The 19,668-nt window shown below is 47.1% G+C and overlaps 2 protein-coding genes across 2 annotated transcripts; one reads left to right on the forward strand and one right to left on the reverse strand.

The window, feature by feature from the left end:
- Window positions 1–1,735: 1,735 nt before the first annotated feature.
- On the forward strand, window positions 1,736–6,319 carry LOC309373152 (kunitz-type serine protease inhibitor 28-like). The gene is made up of 4 exons (XM_081917397.1): window positions 1,736–1,901; window positions 4,367–4,519; window positions 5,049–5,216; window positions 6,129–6,319. Exons 1-4 carry the CDS (start codon window positions 1,823–1,825, stop codon window positions 6,137–6,139), a joined length of 411 nt encoding a protein of 136 aa, XP_081773523.1. The 5' UTR covers window positions 1,736–1,822; the 3' UTR covers window positions 6,140–6,319.
- A 2,518-nt stretch (window positions 6,320–8,837) lies between these two features.
- On the reverse strand, window positions 8,838–14,454 carry LOC309373172 (kunitz-type serine protease inhibitor vestiginin-5-like). The gene is made up of 4 exons (XM_081917415.1): window positions 13,703–14,454; window positions 13,405–13,576; window positions 10,952–11,119; window positions 8,838–8,987 (listed from the first exon to the last, which is right to left on the reverse strand). The coding sequence occupies exons 2-4, from the start codon at window positions 13,487–13,489 to the stop codon at window positions 8,983–8,985; spliced, it is 258 nt and encodes an 85-aa protein (XP_081773541.1). The 5' UTR covers window positions 13,490–13,576; window positions 13,703–14,454; the 3' UTR covers window positions 8,838–8,982.
- Window positions 14,455–19,668: the final 5,214 nt, after the last annotated feature.

A 19,668-nucleotide genomic window follows, 5' to 3' on the forward strand; every position in this document is an offset into this window, starting at 1 on the left:
ATGTGAAAAAATGAAAAAAAAAATTGTGATATGATTTACAACGAAATGAAAAAATTGTTTAAACACACTTTCCCCAAAAAACTAGAAGCCTCTTAGCTGGGGTTGATAGGAGATGAAATAAGAAAAGCAGACCAGAGATTATTCATGTATGCTCTGACTGCTGCCAGAATCCTAGTAGCCCCAAAATGGAAAACCCAGGAAATACCAACATTAGTGGAGTGGCAGACAAAAATGGTTGAATATGTGGAATTAGTAAAACTGACCCTCAGGATCTGTAACCAAGAAGAAACAAAGTTCAGAAATGAGTGGCGTAAATTTGTGGAGTGTATACGTAATAGCTGCAGAAGTTTAAAAACTGTAGTAGGACTAAAATAAATCTTATGATGTGATTAGGATGTTATTAAGAATCTGTGATAAATGAAAGATTAATATGAAAACCTGTTGAAGGGAGGGAGGGAAGTCTGTGTTCAATAGAGCGTGAGAAAATAAGTGTATATAAGTTTGTAGAACATCAGTGTATTTATTTTTTTTGTTGGTGTTAAAGAAAATTCATGACAGATGCCCATCCAACCTCTGCTTAAAAACCTCCAAGGAAGGGGAGTCCGCCACCTCCCGAGGGAGACCGTTCCATGGTTGGAAATCTCCTACTGCCAGAAAGTTCTTCCTGATGTTTAACTTGTAACTTGCAGCCATGGGTTCAAGTCCTACCCTGCAGAGTAGGAAAAGGCCCTCATTTCCACAGCAGGTAAGACTGGGGAGGGAAGAGTTTCCTTCTCGATGGTGGCCGTTGGGGAGCCTGAATGCCTCTCACTGGGGGAAGTGCTGAATCCACTTCTGGGCACTACAGGTTTGGGGTTTTTTTTTGCTATGAACCACCCTGATATCTTCAGGCGAAGGGCAGTATGCAAATTTAATCAGCAATAAAGAATCATTAGGGCCCTGCGGGACTTGACATCTTTCCGCAGGGCCTGCATGACAGAGCTGTTCCACCTGCCCTTTGGTTTGGACTCAGTCTGACCCTTATGTTTCCCTCCCCTTATGGTTTTGATTTATGGGGTACTTTTAAAATGAGGCTGCATTTTAAGTTGCATTTTAACCTGTATTTTAAATTGGGTCCCCCCCCCATTATGTTTTTACTGTAATTTTACTGGTGTTAGCTGCCCTGAGCCTGGCTCTGGTCGGGGAGGGTGGGGTATAAATAAAAAAATATTATTATTATTATTAAAAGAAGGAGATGGTGAAGTTAGAAGGTGTGCAGAGGGCGACCAAGAGGACCTTGAAACCAAGCCTTGTGAGGAACAATGGATCGAGTTGGTATGTTTAGCCTGAAGAAGAGGACACTTAGAGGTGACATGATGATAGCCATCTTCAAATATCTGACAGAGCAAGCTTGTTTTCTGCTGCACAGGAGGAACCTGAACAGCAGATTCAAAAGACAACAAAGGAGAGCGGAGGTTTTTCAACAGAGGTTGCATGACCACCTGTCAGGCCTTCCTTTGCTGCAATTCCTGGGATTCTGTGAAGAGAGATCCCAGCACGTCCAACACTCCAGGAGTTCCTGATGGAGCCGCAGGTTCCTCCTGCCCGACTACTTACCTGTGTGTCCAGGCATCCCAGCCTGGCTCACCGTAGAGGGGAAGCAAGCTGACTTGCACTTTCTGCTCACAGCTCCTCCCTGGCTGGCAGGGGTGCCCTTGCGCAAGAGAAAGGGGCTGGCAGACGGTTAGACGGTTAGTCTTTCCCACCGCCCCTCCCTTGCTTGGGACGGAGACATCTCCAGGATGACTTGACTCAGCGCTGGGCACTCTCACTTCACGCCACGATGGCCTCAGGAGGTGGCGTCGCCCTTCTTCTGGGGCTGCTGGTTCTTGCAGCTGATCTGCCACGTATCGTATCGCAAGGTAAGTCCTGTGAGCTGCCAGGTGGGCGGTTGGGAAGAGAGGTCCCTCTGGCCTCCCGGTCCAAGACCACCAAACCCAGCTCCCTCCCATCTCTGTTTGGCTTGCTACCTGACCATTCCTTGTCCTCCCAGTGGGGCATGAATTCGAAATGCTAGGCTTCCCCAATACCCTCCAACTATGGCTTCACAGGCTGCTTTATTTAGGCCTACAGGGGTGGCTTTTTAAGTCAGACTCACAATTCTGCTTTCCTTCACACACATATGGAACTAAACTATCCATCCACCACTCAAAATACAGTCATTTCTTCTTCTTCTTCGTCTTCTTCTTCTAAAAAATATGGGAACATCTAGCCTCTAGAAATCACCATATCATTTAAAGATTTGTCTGATTTTCAAGAAGAGAGGAAGATACATTTGAAGGATAGTTCCTTTTTTCTTTTTCTCTTTTTTTAAATGAAACAGTAATTTATTTGAACAGTTTGCAGAGAACACACATACATATATATCTCACACTATACATATGCAGACTGTCTCATCTAACTTTGTCTTGTGTTGAACAAAGCAAAGCATTATGATTAAGAAAAAGCAAGTGGTTTGAAAAAAATAAATTTAGGTCATATATGGTTTTAACAGAAATTATAATATCTGGTCAAAAACAATTCTGCTGTTCTATTTTATTTTATTTTATATTTTAATGTATTTTAATTAAAGATTTATTGGTTTACAAAAGTATGTGCAATGCCTCCTTTTTTCAAGTTACATTTTCTACAGACCAGTCTCATTTGTTGAGACATTAGTGTTATATTAGGTAGGAGGGGGGAATGGTGAGTGGGTCTGGGGTCTGGTGGCGATGCTTCTTTCGCCTTTTGATGGCTAGTTTCTGTGGGGCAGGTGGCTGGCAGGGAGCATCTCCTGACTTCATGCCCCCCTTGGGAGCTTTTTGGCAGCTGATCGCCATTGGAAGCAGGAGGCTGGGCTAAGTGGACCCACCTGGATCTCTAACTGCAAGGTTGCTCTTGCGAGACCCTCTCCGATCCTTTCTTGGAGCTCCCAACCAACTGCATGGATCACCAGGAAACCCCTGATGTTTTGCCAACTGAAGATAAGCTATGCCCCCCCCCAATCCCCCGGGAACCTTTGCATCAAAGGTTCAGAGAAGGGCAACCAAAATGATCGAGGGGATGGAGAGATTCCTTTATGGGGAAAGCATGCAACATTCGGGACTTTTTCGATTAGAGAAAAGGCCAAGAGGCAGCATGGTGCAAATTTATAAAATTATGCACGGCATGGAGAACGAGGATAGAGAAAAGTTTTTCTCCCAAGCATCATAGAAGAGTTGGAAGGGACCCAGAAGAAATCTAGCCAAACCTTCTGAAATTCAGGAATTTCAACTAAAGCATCCGTGACAGATGGCCATCCAGCCTCTGCTTAAAAACCTACAACTTGTGGACAGTTGGATGATTGAGGACAGATAAAAGAAAGCCCGTCTTCCACAGTTAAACTATGGAACTCCCTGCCACAGAAGGCAGGCATGGCCACTAACCTAGATGGCTGCTGAAACAAAATTTAAAAATTCCTTCCAGTAGCATCTTAGAGACCTACAACCGTATTTTTTGCTCCATAAGATGCACCTAGTTTTTAGAGGAGGAAAACACACAAAAATAATATTATGAACAAAACAGTGGATGTATCATTTTTGTGGTTCATGCTGTGGCCACAGACATGACATGTGATTTGACGGTGAATTTGGGGTGACCCAATGCAAAAATCCTGAGGATCCATGTGGATCCGTGCTTTGTAACCACGTTTTTACGCTATTGCGGCCCCACGCAACAGTGGGTGTGTGGTTTTTTGTGTGCAGGCTGTAGCCATGGACATGCTATGTGATCTGATGGTGAATTTGGGGTGACCCAATGCAAAAATCCTTAGGATCCATGTGCTTTTACCTCCCCCCTCCCGAGCAGCCTCCTTTATCGCTAGCGTCCCTTATCTCCCTCCGTCCCTTATCTCCCTCCGATCGCTTGCCGATCAGCTGCTCAGTGGCTTCATTTCAACACCCCCTTCCCTCTTTCTAAAAAAAAAAAAGCACGATTTGCTTTTTGTGTTGGGCAATTCGGCTCCAGGGACCATGCATTCACTTCATAAGACGCACAGACATTTCCCCTTACTTTTTAGGAGAAAAAACGTGTGTCTTATGGAGTGAAAAATACGGTAAGTTAGTTATTGGTATGAGCTTTCGTGTGCATGCACGCTTCTTCAGATGGCTGTGTTCTGTCTCCAGGGCCGGAGGCAGCAACATTTCTGAATGCCAGTTGCTTGAAACAACAGGAGGGGAGAGGGCTGTTTTGCTGGAATCCTGCTTGCAAGGTTCCCTTTGGGGAAGCTGCTCAGCTATGCCTTCCTTTCAATGTCTTCCTTCTCCCCCAGTGGCTAAACTGGTCCCCACTTGTCTTTCTTTCCTTCCAGACCAACCTGGCTATTGCAGGGAACTCCCTCTCCATTCTACTGACCCCTCTGGTGGGGGCTCCTGCAACACGTGCAGTTTGGATGCCAACTGCCCACCAGGCAAGAAGTGCTGTGGTTCGCCCTGTGGCAACACTTGCCAGGCACCTGAGCCGAGTAAGAACACCCTCCCTTCCGGGTTCTGTGCTTCTTTCCTTTTTGGCCTGTTTCCTATGCACATCTTTTTGTTCTTTTGGAAAATCAGGGATGGTTATTGCCATCTTGCACCCTGTCATTATCTCCTAGGAACGCTCACGTCTCCAGACTCCCTCCAGGCAAGACTGTGGCCTGCAACTGGAAAAGCCAGATTGCGTAAAGGCAAACGATGAAAATGTCCCGGAAGGCCTGCAAATGGGAGTCAAAATTGTCAGCATTTGATTAATTGCTCTTTGCTTTCAGGAATGAGCTTGCATGTGTCTGTCCGCTTCGGAGCTTTGAAACACATTTTAAGCTGTTTTAAATTTTCTGTTTTTAATTGCTGTAAGCTACCCTGGGAGCTTAGGGGGAAGTGGCTCCAGGCTTGTGCTGTGGGTGGGCAGCTGCGCAGAACGAGACTCTGTGTGGCACGCAGTGTTGCTGTTCGTGTGCCACAAATATCCCCCCCCCCCGCCCAGCACTTCTCTTCCTCCTCTTCTTCCTCCTCCAGATCTTTGCAGACTTCCTCCTGCCACAGGTCCCTGCAAGGCTTTAATACGGAAACTGTATTACAACTGGGGGAAGAAGAGGTGTGAGGAATTCATCTACGGGGGCTGCCAGGGCAACCTGAACCGGTTTGACACCCTGGAGATGTGTCAGAAAGCCTGTGGGGGTCAAGGTAAGCACAGCTCCAGCTCTGGGCTTTGCGGGGACCCTGGGGGAGAAAGTCCCCTTGAGAAGGGGTCCAGAAAAAAGGCCAAGACTGGATCCCCAAGTATAGAATCCTAGACTAGTAGAGCAGGAAGGGACCCTTGAGAATCATCTGGTCCGCCAGCAATGGAAGAATCACAACCGAAGCATCCTTGTTGCAGGGCAAATCTGCTGTCTCACAAGTACTATTAACTACTTGTGAGTTGGGTTGAAGAAAGAGTGCAAAATTTATTTACTGCAGTAAATAGGTTCAGTGTGGTCACTTCCACAAAGGCTGAATGTGTGTGAACCTTTTATAGGGTTTACAGACAAAGAATTAATATAAAATCCAACCAGAGCGCTGCAGACATTTGCAGAGGGTAGTTGGCAGAACACTCACTGGATACAACTTTCTAGATGTCCAGCCTGCAACTTGACATGTGTCCAGCCCTTCTAGGGTCCCTCGCTTCTAAAGTTTTGAAGCCTACATAGATACAAGCATAAAGGTAAAGGGACCCCTGACCATTAGATCCAGTCTTGACTGACTCTGGGGTTGCGGCACTCATCTCGCTTTACTGGCCGAGGGAGCCGGCGTACAGCTTCTGGGTCATGTGGCCAGCAGGACTAAGCCGCTTCTGGCGAACCAGAGCAGCGCACGGAAACGCCGTTTACCTTCCCACCTATATATCTACTTGCACTTTGACGTGCTTTCGAACTGCTAGGTTGGCAGGAGCAGGGACTGAGCAAAGGGAGCTCACCCCGTCGCTGGGATTCGAACAGCCGACCTTCTGATCAGCAAGTCCTAGGCTCTGTGGTTTAGAACAAAGCCTACATACCAAAGAAAGGAGAATTGTAGTCTCAAGGAGCTGCCTCTCCTGATCTGCTTGTCTTCCTGTTCCAGGTGCGCCCTAGAGCAATGGAGGGAGCAGGTGAGGGTTTGCCCCGTGGGGAAGAAGATGGAGCAGCACCCACAGAGCCATCCTGCTGGGCTCCTTCCTCCCTCCTTCCTGACCCCCATTTCCCCACCCCTGGGGGGCTGACGGGCTCCTGGAACATGCTGGGTAATACAAAACAATAAAATTATGCAATTGACTGGCTGGCTCACTGTCTCTTCCCTCCTATGGTATCCTGTTCTTCTCCCAAACCCCGGACCCTTCTTGACCATCAGCTGTGCGAAGAAAGGATGTGATCCCAAATACCTTTACTAGGGAGTGGCTCCCATTGTACTCAGTGGGGCTTACTTTGGAGTAAACACACACAGCCCTGCCTTCTTGCCTGCCTCCTGTGCTGATGGGTGCCAGCTGAGGGGCTGGTTTTGGTGCCCAGCCTGGGATAGAAAGATGGGGGGCACAGTTGGTTAGTCTGGGTGGGGAAGCAAATGCAACCCTCCCAACCTCCCCAAAAATTCTTATTATTTTGTAAAATGTATACACTGCTTGATTGTTAACAAACTTCAAAGCGGTTTTTGGAGGGGAAGGTAACAAAAATAATAATAAACTAAAAAGAGATTAAAACTCACATCAAGATTAAAACTCACATCTGGGTGGGCTTGCCTAAACAAGAATGCTCTTAGCAGGCACTGAAAGGAAGACCTTGAATGCAGGTAGGTGCTGCTATGCTAAAAGGTATTATGTGGCAGGTGTAACTGTGCCGGTTCTGCAGATGGAAGCGATTGAGTGGGCGCATCTCAGGTATGGCAACCTTTGCAGATAAACTAGCCCTCAGGAGGAATCCACTCCAGAGGCCACACACACTCTGCCATGGCTCCACCCCTTCCCAGATAGAGAGGTGGAGAGGGGGTGAACAGAGGAACTGTAGCGTTCCAAAAACAAGGAAGGATTGGACTCTGATTCATAGAATACACACGAGGCTTGACCAGCAAGACTCTGGGAGGAGGTGCCAATAAATAATAATTCCTGTCCACCCCTCAGCCCAGGTCGTTTTATTCACGAAAGAACTTTTTACACAGTGTTCGTAAGAACCAATCAGATTTCCTCTGAGCATATCAAAAAACCCCACGTGGGGACAAAGTTAAAGATTAAAACCACAAGAGCTAATTTCCTACTTGAGCATGCGTATGTAATTCAGAGTAAATAAAAGAGGAAGCAAGGAGGAATGCTTTTAGGAAACTCCGGAGGTCATAAACAGCAATAAGGATAGGATAGGTAGTATTTACCATCTCCTTGTGAACGTTAACAAGCTACGTCAAGCTACCTTCTAGCTTTATGACCCAGGATGCCTGATGAACAACTGTGTATTTAGAATGCTGATACGTGCCTGTCAGGTGTAGAGAAAGCAGAGATGCAGAGGCTTCTGGGATTTGAGCAGAAATTATTGTCAATGAATTAAACCCAGTCAACGCAATCCTTTCATCGCGGACACCATGGCCTGATGCATATTTCATAATTCCTCATAGCAATCCCACCTGACCCCCACACTCTGGATATCTGCACCCCTACAAGGAACCACTTTTGCGTGGCCAGAAACCAACCCCCGGTACAAAGATGCAGTGACTCTGCCCATCTTTTGCCACTGACCTTGTCCAGCAATGCCATGTGTCTCTAGGAATATTGCCCAAGATTGCCTTGAGTGGAAATAAATTCCCTGGGGTGGGCCAAACCCAAACCCTGCAGGATCACCGTGAGCGCTCTGTGATCCCCCCCCCCCAGATTCCCAGACTTGATGGCTACAGCGCCTCCTTCCCTGCAGACCCTCTCGGGAGCTGAGAGCAGCAAAGGGGCCCCTCTTGGTAGGTCCTCTGCCTTCAGAGGCTGAGGGTGGTGGCCTCAGGAGAGAGGGCCTTCTCAGTGGTGGCCCCTGAGCTGTGGCACTCCTTCCCCACAGAGGGGCGCCTGCCTCTGCCCCTGAGGTCTGTGTCTTTGGCTGCACCAAGCTCAACGCTCACCCCTGCTAGGTGCTCTGTCATGCACCCTCTTACATATGACTCGGTGGTCATATTATCCTGCCTACACAAAGGGAGAAAAAGGTATCTTTTGCATCAAGATGATATACGTAGGAGTCTGGCAGGACATTTTGCCTTCATTTCTCTTTCCTGACACATCATGATCTTGTTTTGATCTTTGGATAAAATAAAAATGCATGCAGGTTTCCAGCTATAGGCACCCACAAGCCAAACTGCTCTTCTGATAAAAGCTTTGACTAGGAGCTGGTCCAGGTCAGATCTCCAGCATGGCTGGGGAAAACCTCAATGTCAGCCACCTTCTGCCCTCCATGTGCTGGACTGCAGCTCATAAGAGCACAAGGAGAGGTTGCAGGATCAGGCCAACAGCCCATCTAGTGCAGCGTCCTGTTCTCTCATAAAGCCCAAATTGCATTCCAGTATATACCATTTTTCACTTGGTTTCAAACTGATTAATATTAAGCCTCTTGCTTCATTTGTTTAGCCGGTCATGTTTCCCGTTAACAACACAACGAACAATCATTTCTCCATACCATTTCAACGGAGGTATAAGACATACCAAATGTGGAGCGTTTGAATTAAATAGATTTGATTCCTCTTGTCTGCAAACTTCCTTCCAGGGAAATTTGCCTGGAAGAGATGTTCCCTTGCACTCACGATGATAAGAACACCATTTCACCCGGAATCAGGTACTAGTCAGGTTCCATTTATTTGGAGAGGAGAAACACAAAGCGAACCTCCAGCAGGAGATGCTGCCTGGTGCAGAATCTTGCCCCACTTCTCAGCTGTTTCTCAGCGGACGCTCAGAGGAATCTAGTCTTCTCCAGCATCCTTGTTAGGCTGTGGGGAGAAGAGGCGGCAAGCGTCAGCCTGATGGGACTCATCCTGACTAAAGGCTTTCCTTCTCTCGGAGAGGATTTGGTGGAGAAGATCCTTGGCAATAAATTGATTTATTAATTTTCATTTCATAAAAAAACAACCCTTCAAAGCAGTTTAGGTTAGTAAGACAGGACTAAACTTCGCAGAAGCTGTCCTGGTTTGTCTTCAGCAAGTCTGATAATTTTAGTCTTCACCCAGAATGGACCATAAGGCAACAAGCCCAGCCTGGGCTCTCCTCCAGGGGCAGAGAGACCACATACAGGCCCACCAAGTGTCCCTATTTTCCAAGAACAGTCCTGGATTTACAGAAGCCATCCTAGTTTCTGATTTGATCCTGAAATGTCCCTCTTTTCCTTAAGAAATCCCTATTTTCACCAGAGGAATGTTGGAGGGTAAAGAGTTCTCCGACCCCCGAGCCAAGCAGATAAGTAACTTTGCAACCTTTAGAAGACATCAGAAGGCAGCCCTGTATAGGGATTTTACATTTTTATATACTGTATTGGCCTGAATATAAGCCTCACTCCCCCCGCAAATAATCTGACCGTGAAAAGTTAAAGCACAGCTTCAATTCGCAACCTTACAAAATTTGGCTTTTATGATATCGCTGCTGAAACAGACATACAGTAAAACGGAACGGGTGTGAGAGCCTGCAGAATTTTAAGGGAGTGGCTTATATTCGGGTATTGTTTCTCTCTCTCTCTCCCCCCCCCCATGAATTTTAAAGGTGTGACTTATATTTGGGTGCGGCTTATATTTGGGCCAATACGGTATGTTGGAAGCCACCTGGGGCAACCCTATCAGGTGGGCGGGGTATTCTTCTTCTTCTTATTATTATTGAATAGGACTTCCCTATTTTCACTGGAGAAATGTTGGAGGGTATGCATATAGTTATTTTATATATATATATACATATTTATTGATTTTTTTAACATATCAGTTCCACCAGTCATACAACATAACTTCCCTTCTTATACCATGTTTTAGACTTCTGTCAACACCTCTGATGATTTTCCATGCTTTATCACTTATTCTGCATTTCTTAATTTCTCTATTACTCTTAATTATCATTAACTAATAGTTCATCTCATAGTCTTTCTTGCAATATTTCCAATAGTCCACCTTACAAAACTTCTTGCAAACCTAATAGTGTGATCACAATTGCTTTTCAAATAGTTCATATATTTACTCCAGTCTTCTAAGAATCTCTGGATATAGGCATATAGTTAGACTGTGGAACTCACTGCGACAGTGGTCTCTAATTCATGGAGGAGGAAGAGAACTCCGCCAGTGGCTTCTAGTGGCAATGGCCATATGTCTCCTCCAGGATCTCAGGCTGCAAGCCATAAAAGAGCTTGAGTGACCATGTTGGGAACAGGATGTTGGACCAGCATGAAAACCAGAAAAGCCCTGGAGACTTCCCTCCAGCTTCCCTCAGATGAAAACAGGGACATTTCTCACTCCCCCACCAAATGGACGCTTCTCGGCCCCCATTTTTGTCCTCCCCCCACAGAGCATTTCCTATCAGAAGGGCGAGTCCCACCACCACTTCACCAAGGGGACACAGCACACACGCCCTCCGCAGTCCAGGGTTCGAATCTCCACCCAGCCAAGAAGCTCCCTGGGTGGCCTTGGGAGCCAGTCGCGACCACTCAGCATAACCTACCTCGCAGGGTTGTTGTGCGAATTAAATGAGGAGGAGAGCCACATGGGCCACCTTGAGCTCCTTGGAAGAAAAGGTGGGCTATAAATTCCTGGGGTTGGACTGGATGACCCTTGGCTTCCCTTCCAGCTCCACGATTCTGTGAAATGTGATGACCAAATAGCCCAATAACTAAACCTCTGGCATTAAACATTTTAAAATGGGCTTCTGGAGCTGAGCAACCCTCTCTGTGGGATGGGGGTTTCTCGGGGGGGGGGGGGCTTACCGTATTTGCTGCAGGCAGCTTCACACAATTTCCGACTCTCAAAGTTGTTCTCGTTCCCTTGGCATCCCCCCCAGGTGAAGGGCAGGCATTGCTTTTTCTCATAGCTGTAGTACCAGCGCTCTTGCAGGATAAAGCAGAGTCCTTCGTCCGGAGGGATGATGCAGATACCTGGTGGGGGCAGAGGAATGGGACGCTGAGAAGCCTGGAAAGCAGAGAGTTCAAAAAGAGACAGAGACCACCTGGGTCAGGAATAGGCAACCTCGGCCCTCCAGATGTTTTTGGCCTACAACTCCCATGATCCCTAGGTAACAGGACCAGAGGTCAGGGCTGATGGGAATTGTAGTCCCAAAACATCTGGAGGGCCGAGGTTGCCTATGCCTGGCCTAGGTGATAAAGGCTCTGGAAAGGGCTCAATGAGTTGGATCTGCTTAGTCTGGAGAATGGAGAGCAGGAGATGGAGAGGTGAACCTAGAACCATCTAGGTTCTAGGATCCAGTAAGGATGGAGCAAGCTTGCTTTCTGCTGCTCCAGAGGAGAAGATCCAAATTCCAAGAAAAGAAATTCACACCCAACCTTAGGAAGAACTTTCTGTTGCTGAGCACTGTTTAATAATAATAATAATAATAATAATAATAATAATAATAATAATAATTTATACCCCGCCCATCTGGCTGAGTTTCCCCAGCCACTCTGGGCGGCTTCCAACAAAGATTAAAAATACATTAAAACATCGGTCATTAAAAACTTCCCTTCAGATGTCTAATAATAATAATAATAATAATAATAATAATAATAATAATAATAATTTATTATTTATACCCGGACCATCAGGCTGGGCCTCCCCAGCCACTCTGGGCAGCTTCCAAAAGAATATTAAAATACTGTGATACATCAAACATTAAAAGCATCCCTAAACAGGGCTGCCTTCAGATGTCTTCTAAAAGTCTGGTAGTTGTTGTTCTCTTTGACATCTGGTGGGAGGGCGTTCCACAGGGCAGGTGCCACCACCAAGAAGGCCCTCTGCCTGGTTCCCTGTAACTTGGCTTCTCGCAGTGAGGGAACCGCCAGAAGGCCCTCAGAGCTAGATCTCAGTGTCCGGGTAGAATGATGGGGGTGGAGACACTCCTTCAGTTCTACTGGACCAAGGCTGTTTAGGGCTTTCAAGGTCAGCACCAACACTTTGAATTGTGCTCGGAAATGTACTGGGAGCCAGTGTAGGTCTTTCAAGACCAGTGTTATGTGGTCTTGGCGGCCGCTCCCAGTCACCAGTCTGGCTGCTGCGTTCTGGATTAGTTGTAGTTTCTGGGTCACCTTCAAAGGTAGCCCCACATAGAGCGCATTGCAGTAGTCCAAGCGGGAGATAACCAGAGTATGCCCCACTCTGGCGAGACAGTCTGCAGGCAGGTAGGGTCTCAGCCTGCGTACCAGATGGAGCTGGTACACAGCTGCCCTGGACACGGATTCAACCTGTGCCTCCATGGACAGCTGTGAGTCCAAAATGACCCCCAGGCTGCGCACCTGGTCCTTCAGGGGCACAGTTACCCCATTCAGGACCAGGGAATCCTCCACACCTGCCCGCCTCCTGTCCCCCAGAAACAGTACTTCTGTCTTGTCAGGATTCAGTCTCAGTCTGTTAGCCGCCATCCATCCTCCAACCACCTTCTTCTAAACATCAGATAGTTGTTTATATCTCTTTGACATCTGGTGGGAGGGCGTTCCACAGGGCGGGTGCCACCACCGAGAAGGCCCTCTGCCTGGTTCCCTATAACTTGGCTTCTCACAGTGTGGGAACCTCCAGAAGGCCCTCAGCGCTGGACCTCAGTGTCCGGGCTGAACAATGGGGGTGGAGACGCTCCTTCAGGTCTACTGGGCCAAGGCTGCTTAGTGGACTCCCTCCAAAGGTGATGGCTTTTAAGCAGCGGTTGGATGGCCACCTGCCATGAATTCTTTAGCTTCAAGTCGTGCATGGCAGGGGGTTGGACTAGATGACCCCAACAGGTCCCTCCCAAATCTACAGTTCTACGAGGAAGGAAAGGGGTGGAGGCAAGAGGCAGCAGGTTCAGAGAGAGAGAGTGCCAGGGAAGTGATGCAAGCGGAAACTCAGCGGTGAAAGGGGAAGTCACAGATCATTTAATGGATTTCATCAAGAAAGGGGAAAGTGTGGTTGGATGAGAGATGGTGGGGCAATGGGATGGCAGAAGGTGGCTGGGGAGAGGATGAAACAGCCAAGATGACCTATAGTGGCTAAAGTTTGTAAGGTGTTGCTGAATAAAAGTGTGCCTCTCCTTCAATCTGTCATGCCTTAGTTGAGATTCCTGCATTGCAGAGGGTTGGACTAGATGACCCTGAAGGTCCCTTCCAACTCTACATTTCTATGATTCTATGAAATGGGGAGGCAGGGAATCAAAGGACAATCCCCACTGGACCACAAGGGTTTCAAGCCCTGTACTCACCAAGGTCTGCAGACACCACAGGCAGCTTGGCCCAGAGGGCAATGAATGCTGGAAGAAGGCAGAAGATGTCCCTGGACATCACCATTGTGCTTGGAGAAGGCTCTGAATCCCCAGGACTACTGATCCAGGCTGTGACTCGACTTGCTTTGCAGTGGACCTGCCCCCGTGCGTTCTGTTTGAGGGAAATCAAGCACCCACACAGCTGAAACCATTATTTGCAAACCAAGTTTTTGCTGCTGAGGACGACCCTTGGGGCTCCCTTCCAATGCTACAAGGCTTCTTCCACAACGATTCTTACCTGCAGGTATGGAGGCCAGGTTGGCCCAGAGAAGAAGGAGGAGCTGCAGAAGGAGAAGAATTATGAGGAGCTCAAATCTCCTTGTGCTCTTTGGAGATATGTTGGATGTTCCAAAGATGAGCTGGGCTGAAGTCAATCCTTGCCCCCTCTTCTCTTCCAGCTACAGCTGATGATGTCCAGGCCAGCTCTGAAGCTGGGAGGCAAGACTTGGGCTGGAGAAGAGTCATCTGATGATGGGCTTGGTTGGTTAAGGACATATAGCACCGAGGAAGCCTTAATTTGAGCTCCAGTGATCAAGGAGTCCCAGAGAGAACACCAAGTGTACGAGGACATCCCACCAGGCGGCATTTTAATTGGAGGACCAACAGCTCCAGGGTTCGAAGCAGGTGGGAGATGAAAAGGTCCCACCTACATAAGGAACAAGGTCCGTTTATCACCAATCAACAGGTTACAAGAGTTCAAACTGACCTAAAACAAGTCTTGCGTTCTTCTTCTTATGAAATGGCTAAAGAAACGGCCAGTTACTTCTCGTCTAAAATGACGAAAGGGGATGGAAGGGGTCTAGCTAGCCATTAAAAGGACAGATGCATGAAAAGGACGAGGAAATGGGGCTCAGGAGACAAGCTGTTAGAGGGTGGGCAGGAAACCTTTTCAATAAATCACCAGTTAAGGAGCCTGTTCACCACGTTTGCATGGGCTGTATGCATGGAGTAAGAAACAATGACGCAATGAAGATACAGAACTTTCTCTCATCTATCATCTATCTATCATCTATCTATCATCTATCTATCAATCAATCAATCAATCAATCAATCATCTATCTATCTATCACCTATTTGCATTTTCAAAAATAGGAACAGAGAGCATATTTAACCCCCTGCCCCACTTACAACTTATCAAATACAGCAAGTTTTCATATACCATATGACTTCCTTTCCAGTCTTTTCCTGATTCCTTTTATTCTTCTACTGCTCTGCGTAATCCACATCTTTTTAATCATCCAATTTGTTGTATCTTAAATATTCTATCTATTTCAACTCTGCTGGATTTACACTAGATCTGCTAAGCATGTATTTGTCTATTCTGGTTCTTGAAATAGTCAATAAACATTCTCCATTCCTCCTTATATTTCTTATCTTCGTTTTCTCTTCTCCTGTTCATCAGACCAGCCAGTTCAACATATCCGAACATTTTACACTGCCATTCTTCCTGAGTGGGTACTAGACGTGTTCTCCATTTTTGTGCCAGTAGGGTTCTAGTTGTGGCGTATAGTACTAAACTCCTTTGTTTTTGGGGACCTCAGTTGTTACCATCCCCAAGAGGAAAATCCAGGTGTTTTGGGGAAAGTTTTTTAAACTATCTTTTTAAATTCATTCTACAGTATATATTCCCAATATTCCTTAATTATTTTACAGGACCACCACATGTGGATAAAAGATCCCCCAATTTCATTACACTTCTGACATATACCTTTTTCTTTTTTAGATATTTTCACCAATTTGGTGGGTGTTAAATACCATCCGTGGGCCATTTTCATCATATTTTCTTTTATTCCATAACATGCAGTGAAATTCATATTTATTTTCCACAACTTTCCCCGTAATCATAATCAATATTGTGCCCCACATCTTGTGCCTACTTAATCACGCTCAGTTTCACAAATACTGTACAGAACTTTCTGAGACATGGCAGCGGAGCCACAGTTAAAGTTTTGATTTCAGCTCATCTCGGAAGAGCATAGAGTTTCCTCTGCAGTAGCAAGCATTTCCCTACCCAATTTTTTAGAGTCTCACAGTCAGGAGGCTCAGAGAAGCAATGCGCTGACCTCAATCCAACATTCCACCAAGGAAATTAACCCATAGCATTTCCAGATGGTTTCTGATGCAAGAAGTAGAGTTTCTTTCTCCTTCATGGCAAAACATCTCAGGTCCAGGAGCCATTGCTGTTGGAGTGCTGAGAAGTGTCTAATGAAAGAAGTCTTGATGGCCTTTCCAATTCTAGAATCCTATTATTCTATGACTCGCAACCGCAGAGTATATGGATTTTGGCCATCCCATCTCCTTCTTCTTCCCACGCAGCTCAGCCGGAGCTTCATTGTTCAGTCTTGCGTGCAGTTTTGTCTCTGGGCAGCAGGGGGCATGAGAAGACCTTGAATCATTGAACTGAAGAGTTGGAAGGGGTCCAGAGGGTCATCTAGTCCAACCCCCCGCTAAGCAGGAATTTCATGTCTCCATACAAGTGCCTTCAGTTCAATCCAGACGTCTCGGAAGGGTGCTGTGTTTTCTCTTCTGAGTAGAATCCAGAAATGCAAGAAGGGCTTTCACTCCTGCTAGAAGCTCAGCCTTGCCCTCACTGGTTCTGGAAGGCTCCTATAGAAGAGTCCCTTACGCACAGAGACTTTGCGCCTGCCCATTAGGGGAAATAGGAAGCCTCGAACATATATATATTTTTAGATGTCCTTTTTATGTTGAGATCCTTAGAGACACCATTGATCCTTTGCTGAAGAGGCTCACCGATCTTTCAGACAAGTCTAAACTTAATTCTCTCCTCTTAGGCAAAGATCACAAGACGACCTGGCTGGCAGCCAGATTCTGCGCCCAGATTTGTAGGCACAGAATAAAATAGCTTACTAGGGAAATGCTGAAGTTGCACTTTGGGGTGCCTCAGGGTCAATTTTTATGGTAGCCCAAATCTCAGTTGTATATATCTCAATTTTAACTCATGAGCTATTGCTGCAATCTGCTCCAATTGTATATTTTATCTTTATGAACGCTGCTTTTACTGTGTTATGTGAGCTGGTCTTTGACCGTAATAAATTATCTATCTATCTAATTAGCACTTCCATGGGACTACATTTGCCTCCTCCCTTTGATTCTGTTGTTCTTCTTGTTGACATTTTCAAAATTTAGTTTGGATAGGTCTATAGCATCTGGAGCTAGTGAAACCAAACCAAGAAATAAAGCAAAACTAATTAGAAGTCCCATAAACACCAGGGCACAGTAAAGAAAGATCACAAATGCCATGCTTAATTGTTCATGATTTCAGCAAGTCCCTCCAAGAATAGAATTGCAAAGTTGGAAGGGACCCCCAAAGGTCATCTAGCTCAACCCCTGTAATACAGGAACCGCAGCCATGGTGTGTCCGAGGCAGCTGTTTCAGCTGGACATTCCTCTTTGGCTTGAGGTTTTCCCCACAGGCCCTGAAATGAGAAAGCTAGAGCAATAATCTGCCAACGAATTAGGGATGTGGAACTGCAATGCCACATGAGCGAGATGAATAAACACCCAGCAATAAAAGAAAATAGGAGAGGATTTACCCCAGCAAATTATTTGTCAAAATTACAAATACCCAAATACAGACGGTCATTTACCCTGGCTAGATTCAACGTGCTCCCATCTGCCTTATTGCAGGGCAGATTTGAGGGTAAACCATACATGGAACAAGTCTGCCCCTGCAGCTTGATGGAGGTGGAAACTGTCTCTCATGCCTTGTTGCACTGCCGTTTCTACAGGGATATATGCTCGGTATTTATTACCCCTGCTATGCAAAAATCTCCAGATGAGTCCAAACTTCAATGTCTAAAATCCCTGGTAGAGGACAAGGATCCTGAGATCACGTTAAAGGTAAAGGTAAAGGTAAAGGTAAAGGGACCCCTGACCATTAGGTCCAGTTGTGGCCGACTCTGGGGTTGCGGCGCTCATCTCGCTTTATTGGCCAAGGGAGCTGGCGTACAGCTTCCGGGTCATGTGGCCAGCATGACTAAGCCGCTTCTGGCGAACCAGAGCAGCGCACGGAAATGCCATTTACCTTCCCGCCAGAGTGGTACCTATTTATCTACTTGCACTTTGACGTGCTTTCGAACTGCTAGGTTGGCAGGAGCAGGGACTGAGCAACGGGAGCTCACCCCGTCGTTGCGGGGATTCGAACCGCCGACCTTCTGATCGGCAAGTCGTAGGCTCAGTGGTTTAACCCACAGTGCCACCCCGTCAAGGGTAGCCAAATTCTGTGTGATTGCCATAAAACTTTTTAATGATAATTTTAGATTATAGGTTAGTGACTAAGTTTTAATTTATATATTTTTTAACTGTTGCTATATCTGTATTGTCCCTGTTATACCTAATTGCAATTTCAAATGTATCCCTATCATGTTTTATGAATTCCTTGATATTGTATGTGGGCTGGAACTGGTCTGTGACCGAAATAATAAAATTCATTCATTCATTTCTCTTTAGATGCAGGAGGGAGCAGGGTTGTCGGGTGACAGGTGATATATCAGCGTCAGGGCAAGCTTGAGCCACCTTTATCTGATGCTTTAGTCAACTGTTCACCCCTGAACATGCAAAGGGTCAACTGACTATATTTCCATACAGAAAGTTCCAAGCTCAGAAACCTGGAGGGGTTGGGGGTTGGGATTGTGGGATATTTCTGCATATGTGATGGATTAGCCCAGTTGCAGAAACAGCAGAAAACCATAAATGGTCACAGCTTAGATTCCATCCCAGTGAGGCCCTGATGGCAGGCTGTTCTGTCGCTCTGGGGAAACCACTGAAAACACATCTCTTTGGTGTTCCTGTGTGGGACAGTTGGAGGGCAGGCAAGAGATGTTCCTTTAGGCGTGCAAGAACCACCGTTTGTGGGCAAACTGACTGCTGAATTTTGCCCACAGGGAAGAAGCTGGAGCGTTGTTGCAACGCTGGCCCAGTGGCCCTGGAGGCAGCAGACACATCCGGTGCTCTTAGCTGAAGCCTCCAAAGAGTCTTCAAGGGCTGTCCCAAACAAAGCACATAGTAGTAGTCTATACTTGGGGCTCTTAAGAGAGGAACGATAGCCCAGTTGAATAGTGGCTGCCTTGGGAGGTTGCAGACTCTCCTTCCTTGGAGGTTTTTAAGCAGAGGTTGGGTGGCCATCTGTCATGGGTGCTTTAGCTGAGATTCCTGCATCGCAAGGGGTTGGACTAGATGACTAACTGTGCTGGGCCCGGGGGTTAACCTGAGCAAAGCGGTCCAGGTTCAGTCCCGAATCCAAGGGTTCCGCGAGGAGTCAGTCCAACAGGGCCATGGCAGGAAACCAAGCAAGGTCAGGATCTCAGGCAGGTTCCAGCAAGCAGCAATGTTGCTCCCGTAACCTGGGGCAGGGTCCGGCAGCCCTTTATCTTTGTTGGGGCAATGGCCGGTCCGGATCCCCCGGTGATTCACCTCCCTGTCTCATCCGAAGGTGAGCACTCCTCCTGCGAGTACTCAGGTCTCTCCTTCTCTCAGACCTCAGTCTCTGCAGCTCGGGAGACGTCGGTGGGTGGGTTACTAGACCCAGGGGCTGCCTCAGCCTCCCCTGACCCAACCAGTAGTGGAGCAGCTGTAAGTGATGGCCCAGCTGGAGGCAATGAGGGAATCCCCACATCTGGAGCCAGGGCAGGCTCAGGCCCCTGACTCGGCCCAGCTGGTGCTTGTTACAGGGGAACCTGTGCAGACTGGGGCTCTTCAGGATCAGGCCCCAGACTTGGTTCAGATGATGCCTGAGGCAAAGGATGCCGTGCAGACTGAGACTCCTCTGGTTACGAGCCCGAGCTCCAGGTTATCACACTCACAGGGTCCCTTCCAACTCTTCAATTCTATGATTCTATGAAGGAGGGCCTAAACATGGTTTGTAGCACCCTTTGACCTGACACACCTCCCTCGTTCCATGCCAGAGAGCGAGAGCGAGAGAGCGCACCCTTTTTGTCTGCTCCCTCCCACACTGAGCCAGAATTTGCACCTGCACCTTGCAGCAATTAAGGAGACAACAATCCCATTGGAATGGCTGCCTCTCCCTCCCGCCTACACCTCTGCTCATCCCTCTCCATCTCATTTGCCATGAAATTCCCTGCCACACCCAGCACCAGGCCAGGCGTCCGTGCAGCGAGATGTCAGCTAGGGAACGGGGAAGAGAAACTTGGCTGTGATTTCTGCATCCCAGGGGGTTGGACTAGA

This window comes from Podarcis melisellensis (assembly GCF_964234715.1).
Source record: "Podarcis melisellensis genome assembly, chromosome: 6".
Classification (NCBI taxonomy): Eukaryota; Metazoa; Chordata; class Lepidosauria; order Squamata; family Lacertidae; genus Podarcis; species Podarcis melisellensis.

Excerpts from the sequence above, each read along its gene's own strand:
- LOC309373152 (XM_081917397.1), top strand. The coding sequence starts at position 1,823 with ATGGCCTCAGGAGGTGGCGTCGCCCTTCTTCTGGGGCTGCTGGTTCTT. Across the intron at positions 1,902-4,366 it reads GCCACGTATCGTATCGCAAG|ACCAACCTGGCTATTGCAGG; the intron begins GTAAGTCCTGTG and ends CTTTCCTTCCAG. Across the intron at positions 4,520-5,048 it reads TTGCCAGGCACCTGAGCCGA|ATCTTTGCAGACTTCCTCCT; the intron begins GTAAGAACACCC and ends TTCCTCCTCCAG.
- LOC309373172 (XM_081917415.1), bottom strand. The coding sequence starts at position 13,489 with ATGGTGATGTCCAGGGACATCTTCTGCCTTCTTCCAGCATTCATTGCC. Across the intron at positions 11,120-13,404 it reads TGTGGTGTCTGCAGACCTTG|GTATCTGCATCATCCCTCCG; the intron begins GTGAGTACAGGG and ends TGCCCCCACCAG.